General features: G+C 37.3%; 1 protein-coding gene across 3 annotated transcripts; it reads right to left on the reverse strand.

The window, feature by feature from the left end:
* Positions 1–15,022: 15,022 nt before the first annotated feature.
* On the reverse strand, positions 15,023–18,270 carry LOC131043451 (major pollen allergen Ole e 10). 3 transcript variants are annotated; one of them, XM_057976648.2, is made up of 5 exons: positions 18,053–18,270; positions 17,688–17,970; positions 16,808–17,257; positions 15,559–15,586; positions 15,023–15,459 (listed from the first exon to the last, which is right to left on the reverse strand). In XM_057976648.2, exons 2-5 carry the CDS (start codon positions 17,779–17,781, stop codon positions 15,285–15,287), a joined length of 747 nt encoding a protein of 248 aa, XP_057832631.2. In that variant the 5' UTR covers positions 17,782–17,970; positions 18,053–18,270; the 3' UTR covers positions 15,023–15,284. The 3 variants fall into 3 exon arrangements, with proteins under 3 accessions (XP_057832631.2, XP_057832632.2, XP_057832633.2); XM_057976649.2 differs by having other exon boundaries at positions 17,688–17,862; positions 18,053–18,210; XM_057976650.2 differs by lacking the exon at positions 17,688–17,970 and having other exon boundaries at positions 18,053–18,216.
* Between the last annotated feature and the right edge of the window lie 1,488 nt (positions 18,271–19,758).

Here is a 19,758-nt window from a genome sequence, read left to right on the forward strand (position 1 = left end):
CATGAGAATCCTCGTAAGAGTAGCGAGGGAGGGGAAGGCAATACACAAGGGGGCGACGTAAGAGGCCGCGGCCGCCGCAACAGCGTCCTCGGCGCCACTCCGGGTCGCGGCCCACAGAGACGTCGCAGCGTACCTGCGAGACGCAGCCCACAGCGGCGACCACGGTCGCCTCTGCGAGGTGTGGCCCGCAGCGACTCGCAAAGAGCTTGTGCTGCCCGGGGGGGAGCCCGTGGGAGCCTCGGCTTCGGGTCCCCTTGGGGTAGGGTTTGGCACCCAAGGAGAATTATATATATATATTTTTATTTTATTTTATTTTATTGTAATAATATATATATATATATGGTTGGTTAACATGCATGTATAAATATATTATCTGATATATATATATATATATATATATATATATATATATATATATATATATATATATATATATATATATATATATATATATATATATAAAGTTAGGGGTAGATTTACTTTCAAATTTAACTAAATAGGAATCTATTTTCTTGCTTTCTAAAATTATGCAAAAACTAACTATGTATTGACAACATGGAAATAGAGGCAAAAATTACTTTTGTCTACTTTAAACAAACTGTTTATAAATTTATTTTTTTAAATATCTTAAAGCAGGTTTTCAAAACTAATAGATTTAAATAAAGCATTTCTTTTTCTATTGACAGTCCAGATGCTAACTTTAGAGATAGACTGCTAATTTTAGATTTATTTTCTGCAATAAATAAAAGGGAAAATGACAGAATTTAATAAACTATAATCAGCAACTACATTAATCTAGAATCATTTAAATTAACCTTAGAGGTAGGCATGTTAAATCTATTAAACCATGATTTGTATTTGGAAATAAATAATTAGGACTAAATGCTTAATATTCTCTTACTAACATGCAAGTTTATTACTTTACCCATTTCTATTATTTTACTATGCATAAGGAGACAAAATGAACTTTTATTTTTTAAATAACATGTATACAACCAATATTATTTCAAGAACAATACATAACTTAAAATCCAACATAAACATTTCATTTTGTGACAAAATAATATTTTTCTTTCAAAGAATACTTAGAATACAGGATAGTCAACATTACATAGGAGTGAGATACCCATCTAGTCTCTCATTTCTATTAAATGAGGACTTTAACAAAATGAATACATTCCTTTTTCAAATAAATACAACATATAACTTTCTTTTTACATTGCTGCAACTAAAATATACTATCCCATTCCCAAATCTTTTTCTACAAATCAAGTAAAACCAACAACTTTCAAACTTGTCTTTTTCTTTTCTTTCCAAGCAATCCCGCAAATAAATCATAAGGCTTTGACCATGGAGTGCTCACCTTCCAGCCTAGGCTTACTAGAAGCCACCCCCGAGCTTGAAGAACCAAGCCCCAGACAGGTTACACACATGCAAACACAACAAGCAAGGAAAAAACACACAATAACACTTTCCTAACCAAGGCTACACTTCATCACAAAATGTGATGTTTTTACATGGGTGGTAGTGGACCAAATACCTTGAGGAGACTGCAAGAATGGTAGATCACAAAGCCACCTCATGGCAAACAAAGATATATCATAAGTTCATTAACCTCACATCCTTATGCCCCCCCAAGGCATTCATGTCATACTATCTCTCCTTATGACCCCCAAATGCATAAATCAGACCATGCAGCAAGGGTCACATATACACCCCTTGAGATCACTCTCATAATGGGAGCCTCTCACTCGAGAGCTATCAAACTACTACCACCCGCAAGACCATCCTACTCTCCCAAGAGTAGAAGGGCCTTGGTTACTCCCAAATCACAGGAAATGCATAAAAGAATAAAAGATAGGTCACATAATAATTTTCACAAAAGAAAACACAAGAAAACAACTTTTATATACAAACAATCTTTCCAACATAAACATGCAATGTAAAAAGAAACAAAAGGAGAAGATGAACCAACCTTCAATCTGCCCAAAGGTTTGCTAGAACTAGTTTGAGGATGAGCAGCCCAATTCCACAAATCCTTTCTTCTACACTTAGCCAAAATTCTATCCCAAAACTATTCTTTTCAAAATTGCATGGTCTCCAAAAATGGAGAGTGGGTGATTACCCACAAAGTCTCTCATTCTTGCCTAAAAAGACCTCAGTGAGAGTTCTCACAGGTTTCTAAAACTAAAAAAAGGAAAAAGTAAGAGAAAGTGGGAAAAAGGATCTCACATCAAAAAAGGAAGGTTATCTAACCTAGATGACACCTTCTAAATTGAATTTTCGCTCACCTTAGGAAACCCACTTTTTGAGGTGACTAAATAATCACATGGGAGTAGTCACATGCCTAAAAATACTCCTAACCCATAGGTATACCTTATAGACTCTAGGAAACACCTTTAAACTACCCCTAGGAGTCTATTTGACCCCTTAGAAACCCATCTGAAGTTAACTTTCGGGTCAAACCTGAGTTGACCATTCCAAAGACTCTCTACCCAAGGAAAATTTAGAACCACATTCAAATGTTTGAAAAGGCTATGGTTGAAACAACTCCCTCCAAGAGACAAGTTCAAAAATCAAGACATAAATCAACACGTGTCAAGTGACACAATAAAATACATTACAAAATTGCACATGAAATTTGTCTCTTGCTGGATTTACACAAATTAATAATTCAATTTAACACACATGCAGCATTTACTTTTACAAATAAAATACGATACATATGGGGTGTTGTCTCTCCAAATAGACAACCCCTAGTTTTACAAACATACATAGGTCTAGGTTTGGTTCTCCATAGTATTTCCATGGTCACATGGATAATTTTCCTACGCAACTCAATTACACATCAGTACTTCCAAATAACCTCATAAAATATTAAACACATGAATAAGAATACACATCAAACACTCTGCCTACAATTGACATTAAACAAATCAATATCTCATATATCCAAATAAATCCACATAAGTAATTATCTTAATCCTTATAATTTGATCCAAACATAAGACATGCATTCTATTTCTAGCATCATAGTAAAGTCCTGCAAATCCAATAATGACATACATCATCCCAAATTTATCCTATTCTAGAATCATATAGAGTTCCATATCTATAATGCATAGAAATAAAGCATCAATATATATCAATGTTATCCAAGTCATGGAATCATATAAGTTCTAAATCCATAATGCATAAAAATAAAGCATCCATAATAGTCTCAACATGAAAAATCACTGAAATGCTAGGATGAGTCGAGGTAGGGCTTCACACCCTCCCCCTCTAGGCATGAACTTCCTCTTGGAGTTCATCAAAAAGATGGGGGTACTATGATCTCATATGTGCTACGTCCTCCCATGAAGTCGTAACCTCATCATAGCAATCCCACTCGACCCTAACCTAGTCCAGCTCTCGACCTCGAAGGACCAGCATCCGGCGTGCCAAAATGCGAATGGGCTCCAAAGCTAGCTATCTATCTGACTCCACCTACAAGGCATCACAATCCAAAATATGAGACTCATCATAGATATACTTCCTCAAAACTGATACATAAAACACATCGTGGATGCGTGATAGGCTAGGTGGCAATGCTAAACGATAGGCAACTGGTCCTATCCTTTCAATGATCTTGAATGGTTGTACAAAGCGAGGTGCAAGCTTAGAACCCTTTCCGTAACGGATTGGACTTTTATGCAGTCACACTCTCAAGAAGACTCTGTCTCCAACCAAGTAGCTACGATCTATCATCTTCGCATCTGCATACTTCTTCTTTCTATCATGTGCCTCTCTAAGATGCTGCCTAATCAAATCCACCTGTTGCTCCATATCCCGAACTATCTCAGGACCAATAGCAACTCTGTCCTCTATGCGGTCCCAACTCAACGGTGTCCTACAAGGCCTGTCCTATAATGTCTAATAGGGTGGCATTCCCAACGAAGTGTGATGCCCATTGTTATAGGCAAACTCCACTAAGGGAAGGTACTCTTCCCATCTGGTCTGATGATCCATGATGTACATGTGAAGCATATCCTCTAACACCTGGTTAACCCTCTCTGTCTGACCATCCATTTCCAAATGATAGGTTGTATTGAAATTGAGCTTGGTGCCCATAGCTACCTGTAATGCCTTCCAAAAGGAAGAAGTGAAGAGGGAATCCCTGTCAGAAATAATCTTGCGTGGAACGTCATGAAGCCTGACAATGTCTCGCAAGAACACCTGTGCTACTGCTGGTGTTGTGAAGGTAGTCCGAACTGGTGAAAAGTGGGCCACTTTGGTCAACTTGTCAACTGTCACCAAGATGGCATCATGGCAACGAGATGACATAGGGAGACCAATGATGAAATCCATGGATATAGTATCCCACTTCCACTCTGGTATAGCATGAGACTAGAGCAACCCACCTGGATGGCGGTGCTCCGCCTTGACTCTCTAACACTCGAGGCATCGGGCTACTAACTCAGCAATGAGCTGCCGCATTCCTGGCCAATGATATAACTGTCGCAAGTCTGTATACATCTTCTTAACTCCGGGATGTGCTGCATAAGGATCTCTATGAGCCTCGGTGACAATGAACTCTCGCAATCCCCCGGAAGAAGGTACATAGATGCGCCCTCTATGGTGTAATAGTCCATCGAACTCTAAGGAATAATCCACATATTTCCCTTCTAGAGTTTCCTGAGATCGTATCACCTGACAAACCTCTAAATACCATCCATCCTCTGGCAACTACTGCAATATATGATCTCTCAAATCCATGCCCATAGATATGGTGTATAACTCGTGACATCTCCTACTCAAAGCATCTGCAACTACGTTTTCTTTCCCTTTGATGTAGTGAACATCAAAATCATACTTGCACAAGAACTCCATCCATCTCCTCTGACGTGCATTAAGGTTCAGCTGAGTGAATATGTATTGAAGGCTCTGATGGTTTGAATGAAGCTCAAAATGATGACCCAAAAGGAAGTGCCTCCACCTTACAAGTGCATGCACTACTGTTGCAAGCTCAAGGTCATGAGTAGGATAGTTAAGCTCATGAGTCTTAAGTTTCCTAGACTCAAAAGCTATAGCCCTACCATCCTTCATAAGGATTGCTCCTAAACCTTCTAGGGAATCATCTATGCAAACCATGAAGTCTGCTGAAGGATCTGGCACTACAAGGATAGGTGCACTAGTAAGTGCCTTTTTAAGTTCCTGAAAGGCCCTCTCGCACTTCTCTGTCCACTCAAATTTCTTCCCTTTACATTGAAAAGAAGTAATAGGATGTGCGACTCTAGAGAATCCCTCAACAAAGTGTTGGTAATAACCTGCTAAGCCCATGAAGCTCTTGACCTCTGTCACACTCGTTGGCACTGGCCAATCCATAATAGCTCTGATCTTTGATGGGTCAACTGAGATCCCATCACCAGAAATAACGTGCCCAAGGTACTTGACCTTAGAACGAAAGAAAGCACACTTCGACAAACTGCCATACAACTGATTGTCCCTCAAACACTGCAAAACCTGTCTCAGGTGCTCTTCATGCTCCTCATTCCAAGAATATATCAATATGTCATTGAGGAACACAATCACAAAACGATCAAGAAATGTGCGGAATACCCCATTCATGAGGCTCATGAAAATAGTTGGAGGATTCGTAAGACCGAATGGAACCACGGTGAACTCATAGTGGCCATATCTAGTATGAAATGCGGTCTTGTGGATATCGCTTTCCACTATTCTCAACTGATGGTATTCTGACTTCAGATCAATTTTGAAAAATACTTTGGCCCCCTGAAGTTGGTCAAATAAATTATCGATCCTGGGCAAGGGATATCGGTTCTTGATGGTTACTTTGTTCAACTAACGATAATCCATGCATAACCGAAGAGACTCGTCCTTCTTCTTCACGAAGATGACTGGCGCACCCCAAGGGGATATGCTAGGACGAATGTGACCCTTCTCTAGGAGTTCCTCATGCTGCATCTTGAGCTCATTAAGCTCATTTGTGGTCATCCTATAAGGTGCTCTTGAAACTGGCTCAGCTCTTGGTACAAGGTCTATATGAAAGTCAATCTCTCTACGGGGTGGCATTCCAGGTAGCTCTGAAGGAAACATGTCTGAATATCCCTTAAGGATAGGATGGTCATCAATCGATGTTTCCTTTTCATCCTCTTCCCCTCTATCACTGATGGTGATGGCAAATAACTGACATCCCTTTCGCATGCTTCGCTTAAGCTGCATTGCAGAAATCATACGAAGAGACACGGGTTTCTGAATCCCGGTGATTACTATGGGCGAACCATGATCATCCTCACACTCGATCTCTTTCAAGCGGCAATCCATCTTGGCTCTGTGGGCATAAAGCCAATCCATACCAAGTACGATGCCATATGATCCAAGTGGTGTAACTCTAAGGTCTACTAAGGTGGTGGTATTGCCAATCTGAAGCTGACATGCCCTAGCCTCTGATTCCACTGACATTCTAGCCCCTGAAGCTAACTCCACTTCCCAACTAACACCTTGTCTAGTTGCCACTAGCCCGTAATGCTCCACAACCAATGGAGATATAAAGGAGTCAGTAGCTCCTGAATCAAATAATATAGATAGACTGCTACCTCTGATCTTACCTGCAGCCTCAATGACTGTGGTCTGGTGCTCTACCTGGCGGTTGTCAATTACTGTGAAGACCCTATGGGACCTGCTCATATCTCCAACTATAGGCTCTGATGTTGTCATCCTCTTATTTCCTTCCATCTGACCCTGAGGACACTCTCTCGCCATGTGCCCCATGGCTCCACATGTGAAACAAGCACCACATGCCTGAAACTGGACACCCTGAGGCCTAGAGAAAGGTTGTCCCCCTGTCCTGCTAGAACCATTGTACCCACCCCTGGAGGACTGTTGAGTCCTCGCTGGAGGTGTGTAAGGAACCTGGGATTGTTGATCTCGCCTCTGACCCTGAGGCTGCCACTACTTGCGCTTTGCGCCCTGCTGACTCTGTGGAGGCCTCTGCCTCTGGTTCTACTGTGATTGCTGCGGAGGAAAGGTTTTGGAGAACATCGATGTGTATCAGTTATTACCCTTCCAATGGAGTTTCTGAAACCCGTATGTCTGGGGTATAGTGTTTCAGTTTTGAAACCGATCCCTTGTGCCCTATGGCATAACCTGAATCTCCTCTGCTATCAAGGCCTTCTCCACGGCAACCTGAAGGCTCCCTGGAGCGGACATCCTCACTGGTCCTGCTATGCCGGCATTCAGCCCTCTGATAAAACAGTTGACGAGAAGCTTCTCATCTTTCAGGTAGTCCACGTATGGCAAGAGCTCAAAGAACTTACTCTCGTACTGGGTCACTAACAGACCCTTCTATTGGAGCTCATGGAACTCATCTATCCTACGTTGTCTGTAATGCTCTGAGAAGTACCTCTCCTTGAACCTCTCTGTAAAAATATCCTATGTGAGGGTATCTGCAACTAAACCACACTTGTATTCCTCCTGTCTCCACCATGTGGAGGTCATCCCTCTCAGTAGGTGGACTGTTACATGTGCCTTTAGATTGCTCTCGTAGGAGCGCAATGCAAAGCACCTATCTAGGCTCAAAATTCAAGCCTCAGCTTCTACCCCATCGGTAGATCCCCCAAAAGATGGTGGTTGGAGGCGCATAACCTCTCTAATTAGATCCCCTGGATCCCGATGTGATCTCTCATGATACACTGGCTCTACTACTGGAGGTGGTCCTGGTATGTGAACGGACTCGGGCTCGTGCCCAGCCTGACTCTCTGCAAGATTAGGAGGTGGACTCCTACTCCGTTCCCTATCTGTCAATCTATGGCTCCCTGAGTTTTGGTTTTCAACATGATGATCCCCTGCTGGAAGCCTATCCTGGACTATACCAATCGGTTCTGGAGTGCTAATAAGATGTCTCGGTTTGGGTCAACCGGTTGTTCGGGAGGAGCCTCTGGGTTCCTTTCCAGAACCGATTCCTCCCTATCGACTTCTTCGCGTGCCATGCGTACACGCGTATGATCTCTACCACGTTTGCGAGCTTGTCGCGTAGTTGGAGGCATCCTTATGAGAAAATAAAATAAAATAGAATAAATAAATAATTTTTTGGAGAAATATTTAATTAATTAATTAAAAATAAATATCATAAAAATTAATATAATATAATTAATTAAATAGTTAAAGCAAAATATAATGGAAAAAGGTTCCTAGTGTTGGAAACCTTGCTCTGATACCAAAATGCCACGCACAAACTTTTGGGCACGAACAGAATAATTTTTTTTTTAAATAACAACCTAATGAAGCTAGGTTTATTAAAATAACGTAGTATCAAGTCTTGTCTTAACTACGTTTGAATTCTTCAACTAAAATTAATTTAAACAACTATATTAAGTGAGCGGAATAATCTAAAATTACATGTAGAAAATTAACTCCCCAAGAATTTATTATTATCTTACCAATTAATAAATAATAAATTCATTTAAGCAAAAGTCTCTAATTAAATTGACAAGAGATATTATCAGTCTCAATTTATCTTTTAATCTTTGTAGGAATTAATTAAATTAACTCTAGCACTTGGATTTTTAAAACACCTATATTTCAATTTAACAATAATTATAATGTGTATTAAATTTGACTAAAAGGCTAAATAAATCCATAATAAAATTTGCCCTATAAAGTTTATTCTCGACAAGCCTAAATTTAAGTGGACTAAAGTTAATCCGCTATGGCCAAAAATCACACAAAAGAAATCCTTATAAATTCTTAAAATATAAAGCTTCAAAAGAATTAAAATTTAAAACATCATATTTAAATGTTTATATAAACATATAAAATACGAACGCAAAATAATAATTCTAAAGTTAGAGTTATATATATATATATATATAAAAGGATATAGGGTTCCTTAAAACTTAACCCTAATAATAATATAACCATGACAACCTAATTTTTTTTTCTTTTTTTATAAACTTAATCCATCATTCTAAATTTTATTTTATTTTTACAATTTCAAGGCTATCCTAATCCGAACCGGGTTAGGGTTTTATATTTTTGTGCAGGGAGGAGGCCGGATTTGCAATGCAGAGGAGGGTCGCATGAGAATCCGCGTGCGAGTAGTGGCAGAGGGGAAGGCAATACACAGGGGGGTGGCGTGAGAGGGCGCGGCCGCCACAGTAGCATCATCAGCGCCACTGCGGGTCGCGGCCCACAGAGACGCCGCAGCGTACCTGTGAGACGCGGCCCGCAGTGGCACGGTCGCCTCTACGAGGCGCGGCCCGCCGTAGCACCTCTATGGACCACGACCCACAGCGGCGCCTGCGACATCTCTGTGGGACGCGGCTCGCAGAGAGCCTGCGCCGCCCGGGGGAAGCCCGTGGGAGCCTCGGCTCCGAGTCCCCTTGGGGTAGGGTTTGGCACTCAAGAAGAATTTTATAATTTTTTTTTTTTTTTTGTAATAATAAATATATATATATAGTTAACATGCATGTATAAATATATTATCTGATATATATATATGATAAAGTTAGGGGTAGATTTAGTTTCAAATTTAACTAAATAGGAATCTATTTTCTTGCTTTCTAAAATTATGCAAAAACTAACCATGTATTGACAGCATGGAAATAGAGGCAAAATTTACTTTTGTCTACTTTAAACAAATTGTTTATAAATTTATTTTTTTAAATCTCTTAAAGCAACTTTTCAAAACTAACAGATTTAAATAAAGCATTTCTTTTACTATTGACAGTCCAGATGCTAACTTTAGAGATAGACTGTTGATTTTAGATTTATTTTCTGTGATAAATAAAAGGGAAAATGACAGAATTTAATAAACTATAATCAACAACTACATTAATCTAGAATTATTTAAATTAACCTTAGAGGTAGGCATGTTAAATCTATTAAACCATGATTTGTATTTGGAAATAAATAATTAGAGCTAAATGCTTAATATTCTCTTACTAACATGCAAGTTTATTACTTTACTCATTTCCATTATTTTACTATGCATAAAGAGATAAAATGAACTTTTATTTTCAAAATAACATGTATACAACCAATATTATTTCAAGAACAATACATAACTTAAAATCCAACATAAACATTTCATTTTATGACAAAATAATTATTTTCTTTCAAAGAATACTTAAAATACAGGATAGTCAACATTACATAGGGGTGAGATACCCATCTAGTCTCTCATTTCTATTAAATGAGGACTTTAACAAAATGAATACATTTCTTTTTCAAATAAATACAACATATAGCTTTCTTTTTACATTGCTGCAACTTAAATATACTATCCCATTTCCAATTTTTTTTTCTACAAATCAAGTAAAACCATCAACTTTCAAACTTGTCTTTTTCTTTTCTTTCCAAGCAATCCTGCAAATAAATCATAAGGCTTTGACCATGGAGCGCTCACTTCCTAGCCTAGGCTTACTAGAAGCCACCCCCGAGCTTAGAGAACCAAGCCCTAGACAGATTACACACATGCAAACACAACAAGCAAGGAAAAAACACATAATAACACTTTCCCAACCAAGGCTACACTTCATCACAAAATGTGATGTTTTTACATGGGTGGTAGTGGACCAAATACCTTGAGGAGACTGCAAGTATGGTAGATCACAAAGCCACCTCATGGCAAACAAAGATATATCATAAGTTCATTGACCCAACATCCTTATGCCCCCCCAAGGCATTCATGCCATACTATCTCTCCTTATGACCCTATGACCCCCAAATGCATAAACCAGACCATGCAGGAAGGGTCACATATACACCCCTTGAGATCACTCTCATAATGAGAGCCTCTCACTCGAGGGCTGTCAAACTCCTACCACCCGCAAGACCATCCTACTCTCCCAAGAGTAGAAGGCCTTGGTTACTCCCAAATCACAGGAAATGCATAAAAGAATAAAAGATAGGTCGCATAATAATTTTCACAAAAAAAAACACAAGAAAACAACTTTTACCTACAAACAATCTTTCCAACATAAACATGTAACGTAAAAAGAAACAAAAGGAGAAGATGAACCAACCTTCAATTTGCCCAAAGGTTTGCTAGAACTAGTTTGAGGATGAGCAACCCAATTCCACAAATCCTTTCTTCTACACTTAGCCAAAATTCTATCCCAAAACTATTCTTTTCAAAATTGCATGATCTCCAAAAATGGAGAGTGGGTGATTACCCACAAAGTCTCTCATTCTTGCCTAAAAAGACCTCAGTGAGAGTTCTCACAGGTTTCTAAAACTGAAAAAAGGAAAAAGTAAGAGAAAGTGGGAAAAAGGATCTCACATCAAAAAAGGAAGGTTATCTAACTTAGATGACACCTTCTAAATTGAATTTTCGCTCACCTTAGGAAACCCACTTTTTGAGGTGACTAAATAATCACATGGGAGTAGTCACGTGCCTAAAAATACTCCTAACCCATAGGTATACCTTATAGACTCTAGGAAACACCTTTAAACTACCCCTAGGAGTCTATTTGACCCCTTAGAAACCCATCTGAAGTTAACTTTCGGGTCAAACCTGAGTTGACCATTCCAAAGACTCTCTACCCAAGGAAAATTTAGAACCACATTCAAATGTTTGAAAAGGCTATGGTTGAAACAACTCCCTCCAAGAGACAAGTTCAAAAATCAAGACATAAATCAACACGTGTCAAGTGACACAATAAAATACATTACAAAATTGCACATGAAATTTGTCTCTTGCTGGATTTACACAAATTAATAATTCAATTTAACACACATGCAGCATTTACTTTTACAAATAAAATACGATACATATGGGGTGTTGTCTCTCCAAATAGACAACCCCTAGTTTTACAAACATACATAGGTCTAGGTTTGGTTCTCCATAGTATTTTCATGGTCACATGGATAATTTTCCTGCGCAACTCAGTTACACATCAGTACTTCCAAATAACCTCATAAAATATTAAACACATGAATAAAAATACACATCAAACACTCTGCATACAATTGACATTAAACAAATCAATATCTCATATATCCAAATAAATCCACATAAGTAATTATCATAATCCTCATAATTTGATCCAAACATAAGACATGCATTCTATTTCTATCATCATAGTAAAGTCCAGCAAATCCAATAATGACATACATCATCCCAAATTTATCCTATTCTAGAATCATATAAAGTTCTATATCTATAATGCATAGAAATGAAGCATCAATATATATCAATGTTATCCAAGTCATGAAATCATATAAATTCTAAATCCATAATGCATAAAAATAAAGCATCCATAATAGTCTCAACATGAAAAATCACTGAAATGCTAGGATGAGTCGGGGTAGGGCCTCACATTAACATGATTGGTCACACTAGCATGACATGCCCTCCAATACCACGTGAAATACTTTTGACCCAAAGCTATGAGCCAATAAGGTCACAAACAGGAGACCTCATCCCCAATCAACAAGCTAAGGGTTAAACCCACAAACACATTGGATCAGCAAAGGCACAAATCTGCAATCACAATGACCCGTCAAAGGTTTGAACCTTGGTAGTCACAACAACATCACCACCATTTAACCAACACCCATTTCAAACATGTATCGGGTGGACAAGTGCCAATTGATAAATATCAAATATGAAATTGAAATTGGTTTCAAAATACACAACTCACACTAGGTCAATCTTGTGAGTTGTAAGACAATTAAACACAACATATCACTTTTGTAGAGCTTAGGTTCAACTTGAGGGATTCAAATTCAATTTATGTAAGATTATAAAATTGTTTTATTATTGAAAATGTGTGCACCTCAAAAACGATCAATTTCTGGACATTTGCTAACAAATTCTATACAATCGTATAGGCCTAGAATTTGACAGGCTAAACGATCGTTTTCACTTTTGAACCGTATTTGACGGCTTAAAAAATTAGTAGAACATATGTATTGACATGCTATTTTTTTCTAAAACTGTATAGATGACACTTCAAATTATAAATAAACCATAAAAAAATATAATAATTAATATATATCATAGACTTTATAATTTATAATATTGATATATATTAGTTTAGAATGTATTATAAAAATATAAATTTATATTGATATATATTAGTTTAGAATGTATTATAAAAATATAAATTTATTTAGAATATTTTGAAATGGAAGGATGTACTTGTTTTCTAATTTTATAATATTTTAATATGATTTTTTAGAATAGTTCTATTTTTTCAAAAACTTGTTATAATTAAAATGATAGAATATTTTTTATATAGATAAATTTAGAAAGTCATTTCAATTTTTTAAATATATTTAATAAGATTGTTATAGAAACTTGTCATAATATATATAATTTTAAAATTTTAATATTTATTATTACTAAATTAGTAATTAGTAATTTATTATCATTTAATGTTAATATATAATATATATTAGTGTATTAATTTAGAAACTTATTTAGTAAATTTAAGATTTTTGCATATATTACTAATTTATCATTGACAATTATTTGTTTGTGCATTGCATTTTAGTGTGGCTTCAATCTTCTACTTATATATTTTTTGACAGTTAATATTTATGTTAAAAAGTCAAATGAAAGACATTGAAATGACTAAACCATCATCGAAAATTCATATGACAGATCGGGGTGACCGTCAAATTCCAGACCTGCATTGTATATTCCTGTCCATATATATTTAACTTCTATAAATAGAGTTCCCTATATTGCGTGTTGAGACACGATACGAGAAGTAAGGACCAGACACCGACTGATTCCTTTTTTATAGAAATTGCACCTTGGATTATGCATGTGTGTTTAGACAGGATCCCGGGACACGCGATTTGGCATTTAGAAAAAGGGAGGTGGAGGTGCCCCCCCACCCTTAAATTACTTTTCCATTTTCTTCGGAATCTGATATTTGATATCTACGTCCTGCAAGATGACTGAACAAACGTGACATTTGAAGGGAGCTAAAACAAACTGGCTGCAATGGCCGATACTCCGTTTCATCAGAGGTAAATAATCTATATACGATTCATCGCGGAAAATTTTTATAAGCAAGGCATGCTTGAATTGAAATCGAGATGAAAAGATCCCTCTTAAGATTTTTTTCATTTTCGAGATCATTTCTTCTTATAGAAACACAGATCTTAGACTGATTTTTTCTCCATTTCAGTACATGATCCTAGCATCATAAGACTAAAAGATTGTCCATTTCAGTACATGATCCTAGCATCATAAGACTAAAAGATTGTCCATTTCAGTACATGATCCTGCTTTGCAATCTCTAATGAACCCATTTAACTTCACCAAATGTCAAAAAAAACCCATTATTACTAAAGATTGTCCATTTCAGTACATGATCCTGCTTTGCAATCTCTAATGAACCCATTTAACTTCACCAAATGTGAAAAAAATCCATTATTGATTTACCAATTGCAAAGAATTAAATGAAAGAAATCTTAATCAAACAATATAGGCAATAGGCCAGAAATGCTACGAACTAGATTTAGAAGCATGTCTTGTGCTTGGACCATACAGGATTTGCATAGCTTTGTCTAGGAAATGGTTTAAATTTTGATTTCTCATTGCATCTTTCGACATCTGTGCTCTTCTAACTTCTGGGACCACGTATCATTTTGCACACAGGATTGTCTATCTCATAAAGAAAAACCAGCTGAAAAAGAAACCGACAAAGAAGGATCTTTATAAACAATGTAAAAATTATCTTACCTTTCAAGCAACCGAAATTGCTAGATAGATATAATTCTAACCTTGCAGTGAAAAAGATATTAGTTTCTTTTTATATGGGGTTGAGTCTACTGATGGACTATGTTAATATAGGACAACCTGATACTTTATGTAGGAGACACCTAACTGTGCTACAAATGAGACATACATACCCATACATACCCTACCCTGCAAGGTTTAAACTCGAAAACCTTAATTATAAAGAATCCACTGAATCCAAATGTCACCTGGTGCATCTATCTAAAACCAAATAAATCAGCTGAAAAAAGAAAATTAGCCTATCTACGTGACAACAAGAGCAAATAGAATTAAAAAATCTAGATTAATACCATATCTTTATAAACATTAACGATTATCTCAGATTTCAAGTGACTAACGTAACTGAAATTAAGAGTCCATAGAAACACAACTTTCCAGTTGGCATTTCCATTTACAACTTCCCTTACTGCCTGAGATCTCAGCTGTGCCTGTGGACCAGTGATACAGCCTGTAAACATATGCAGTCTTCCTGCATTAATAACAAAATTTTGCTGAATACAATTAAGCAGCTTTATCATCGTATCTTTTAATATGGATCCGAGAATACTAATACAGCCACCAGCACAGATGTCAATGATAGCAAAAGTTCCAGATTGATAATGATTGAAACTGCTCCACCCATGGTTGGTACGTATGGTGGTACAAAACCCACATTTGTCCCGGGTGTAGTAGTAGTAGCGTTGGTCAATGATAAACCTCCACTGCAAGAATCAAGAAATCATTCAGCAACAATATTAAGTCCAAACCAAGAAATCATTAAGCAACAATGTTAAGAACACCCAAACTTTTTAGGTGCTCACCTTAATGAATATTGGCAGGTGCCATAGCCTGTGATCACAAAATCCAGAGACGGGTGTCAGATGTCGAAAGATGCAATGAGAAATCAAAATTTAAACCATTTCCTAGACAAAGCTATGCAAATCCTGTATGGTCCAAGCACAAGACATGCTTCTAAATCTAGTTCATAGCATTTCTGGCCTATTGCCTATTTTTAAAGTGTGAAATGTACATCGAATATTTTCGTGCATAATCAGCAGATTCAGCACCATTCAATCATTATTAAGTAAAGCAATTTTGGCTAATACAATAATGACTTTAGAGACTGTCCTTTCCTGTAGAGGTTTTCTTAATCATGGTTGGACAGGATAAGAATGATTGGTTTGGCTCAGATTAGAATTGAGTACTAATTGAGATTTCGCCCTCATGAAACTAAAGCACATGCGAAAAGTGGCATGGGCATGCCTAACAGAGATCCTAGTTTTGACTTGTCGTCTCACCATATCTTATTAAGCTGGACTGGATCAAATGTTGAAAAACCAGCTTGATCCAATATTTACTTGAACTTGAAGAGATATGAGTAAATAAGGCTCTGATGAAACAAAAGTTTCCTCCATGATGAGGTGCTCTATTCATTTTCCACAAAACTTTTAGGGCTTGCCTTATGGAGCTCAACTTCCACCTAATTGTACCTAATGTGAGTATGACCTCCATCATATGGTTATCTGTATTTGTGTTGAAAACTGTGGGTGCACCTCTTGAGATGAGCAAATTATGAAAGGAACAAACCAAATAGCCAAAGGGTCTTGAGAGAAGCAAATTATGAAAGGAACAAACCAAATAGCCAAAGGGTGGTCCTAGGTTGAAATCCTACTTCTCCATGCTTTCTAGCCTGTTATCAAAATTTTGTTTGTTTCAAATGAGAACTAGGAGGGAAAGTGCTGGAAATAACAATTCAGTCTCAAGTTGAAAGGCATCCTAAAAGGAAAATCATTCAAAACAGATTTGTTCAGATGTCCTGTGTTATCACACAAGAGAAGCAACAGCCTCGACAAACACAAATTGCTTAATAATTTTTCATAAAACTATTCCAAACAGTTAATCGTCTCTTAATTCTCTTAAATGAATTTAGGCCCTGTATCGATTTCAAGATCGACATCAGCATAGAGAAACACCATTTGTCTAACCATATTTCACAAATCTAGATTATCATTTTATCATCTCCTAAATTTCTTAAGAAAAAATGATGTCAAGAACTCAAGTGTAACCTACTTGGATCTGTCGAGGTGGTCACTCCAGACCCACCAAAATCACAGGTTCCTTGAGCCATCCCATTCTTCTGATAGTAACTGTTAAACGCGAAGGAGGCATGGGAGGCTAAAGTATCAGGTTGAAAGCAACTGCCCCCTTGCTGGACTGGTGTACAGTCAGCACCCCCAACCCCACAGGCATAATCCAGGGCAACCTGCAAGTTCTGATCAGGAACACTGCTCAATGCTACACACCAACTTTGCCCTGGTATGGCACTTGCAAGGGGCTTGGCCTTGGTTCTGGTGCTGTTCCCTTTTGAAGCTGGGGAAGGGGCAATGCTACTACTCGTCTTGTTCGGGCTAGAAACAGGTGCTAAAGTCCTAGTAGAGCTCTCTCTTTCCTTCTCCAAAAGCCTCCTCAAGCTTGGCATCTCCCCATGACCACCATGTTTTGAGACTTCAGACAGAGCTCCTGTGAAAAGAAACCCACATTAACTTAACCTACACATAACTATTAAAACCCTCCAACAGCTCAAGAAATTGCACATACTGAACATAGCTAAGTGCACCAGGCATACCCATAATGTGCTTTCATTCCACGCTAATGCTTTCTTCACAGATTAACATACCCATAATGTCTTTTCATTCCACACTAATGCTTTCTTCACAGATTAACATACCCATAATGCCTTTTCACTTCAAATCAATGTTTCTTCCACAGAAATACACAACCCACTTTTTGTAATCACATCAAACAGTAGTTTCCCCAAAAAGAAATGCAAATGCATATAATGTCTTCGGACACTAATCAATGCTTTTAACTTTTTCATAGAGAAACATCCAAGACTTTTCTTTCACAGAATGGCATGAAAACCTAATAATGCTTTATCAACCAGACTTACCTGAACATGTCTGAGCACAAAAGAGGCAGCAGAAAACAGTGGTGAGGGAGAGGCAGAGGATGGACATATCTTGGAGGATGTGCCTTCTCTCCATTGAAGCCAAAGTGATCTTCTTACACTTGGAATGTTGTCTAAACTTACTAATAAGAAAATCTTCTTATTCTCCTCTTGAGAGCTAACACATGACATTACTCAGCATGATTGCACATGATAACCACATGAAATACCCAGATGCAGAAATAAACAAAGTATATAGATCACAGTGGTTGGCAGCTTCACTCTACTGTATTTAGCATGTTACAAGAGTGAGTTGTTAGGAGGACTGTGAAAACTTTCTTAAATACTTAAAATAGAATAGAAAATACCTGGGATATGGCACCATGCTCACAGGGCCGAACAACCTACTACAGCATTGTCGGTGGTTGTTATCTTTGGATTATGCACCATATTAAATTTTTAAAGGCTGTCAAACGGCTATATCAGAATGGCTTCACTGTAATCTATGGAAAATGTCAGATGACAACAGGAAGATAATAGTTTATACTTGAATTGTAATGCATTCATTTACTGAACTGTAAATGAGAGCGTGGGGCATAAGTGAAAGTAACTGCGGGTATTAACTAAAAAATAATTGATGATATTTATCAATAGCAATAATAATTGTAATCATAATTTAAAAAGTTGACCCTTTGTAAATTCAATATACTGTCTTTATTAAATACATTTAATACTATTTCCTTTTGATGTGATTTAATTTAATTTAGTTGTTGTCTCATTTGAAATTGGTGGAAATTTGGCATAAAGGGAGCTCCAAGTGTATTGTTTGCCAGAATTATAGATTTTTGTGCATATTTGATACCTATGATATGGAATAAGAATGTGCTATAGAGACAAAAATATGGATATACGAGTCACCTTTCTCTCTCAAAGTAGTCACACGCCTAACAAAGTGAACTGGTGGGGCCCTCATAGATATGGTTGGCACATTTTGTGCTAAAGCTTTAAAAGCTGGGTAACTTTTCTTAATGTTAGTTATTTTATTGGATAAAGAGAGAGATTACAAACATGTCTAACTTTTTTTTTAATGTTAAAAGGGTTGTAAGAGATTACAAATATGTCTAACTTTTCTTAATGTTAAAAAAGGGTTGTAATTTAGTTAGTTGATTACAATTGGTATGTGTGTTATTATGTTTTATTAGGTTTAAATAAGAATTGGTGTTAGAGTAATGTTAAAATTATATGGATTTGATATGAAAAATTAAAAAAATTATAATTGAAATTAATAAAAAATATTTTAAAGTTGACATGTTAATGGGTCTATTAGGGTTAATCCAATGTCAAAGGCAAATAGGAGTGTGAAATGGAGAAAGCCGAAGGTGGGTGGATAAAAGTGAATTTTGATGGTGCATCAAGAGGAAATATTAGCCCATAAGAAGCTTGTTATGTGGCAAGAAACTAAACTTGCGGAAGGAACGAATAATGAGGTGGAAGCTCAAGACTCTCAAATAATCGTTAATCCATTGAGAGAAATTGGAGTGTAGAGGCTCAAAAAATATTTTTAAAATATAAGGAATATTCTTGCAACATTCACAAAGTTTAAAATTTCCTATATAGTGAGAGAAGGAAATGCAGTCACTGACATGCTTTCCAAGTTGGCAATGACCTTTAATGAGGAGAGCGAGAAAGAGGTTTGGGAAGATCTCCATGGGGTGGAGTTGGAGTTTTTAGGCCTCCCTGATCGTTGTCATTTATTGAATACTCATTTCAAGGGGTGGCATTAAAAGTGATTTGAAAGGTGGCATGATGATTTGATAAGGGTGGCTTGCTATTAATGCCACCACAGGCTTTAGCCAAAAGGCAGCGAGGTTGGTGGTGGCGGGTGAGGAATGTCGACAACATGGAGGCCGACTTCACCCTCATCACAATGAAACAACAGTTAACATTTCTGGGTAGGGTGACAGAGAAGCATTTAAAGAGTTTGTTCAAGTATGATGATCCAATCATTTTGCAAATTGTGCAAGTCATGTTGGGAGAAGAATTAATGCAAACAGAGCATCACTATCGGATGAAT

The sequence above is a fragment of the Cryptomeria japonica genome, chromosome 5 (genome assembly GCF_030272615.1).
Source record: "Cryptomeria japonica chromosome 5, Sugi_1.0, whole genome shotgun sequence".
Classification (NCBI taxonomy): Eukaryota; Viridiplantae; Streptophyta; class Pinopsida; order Cupressales; family Cupressaceae; genus Cryptomeria; species Cryptomeria japonica.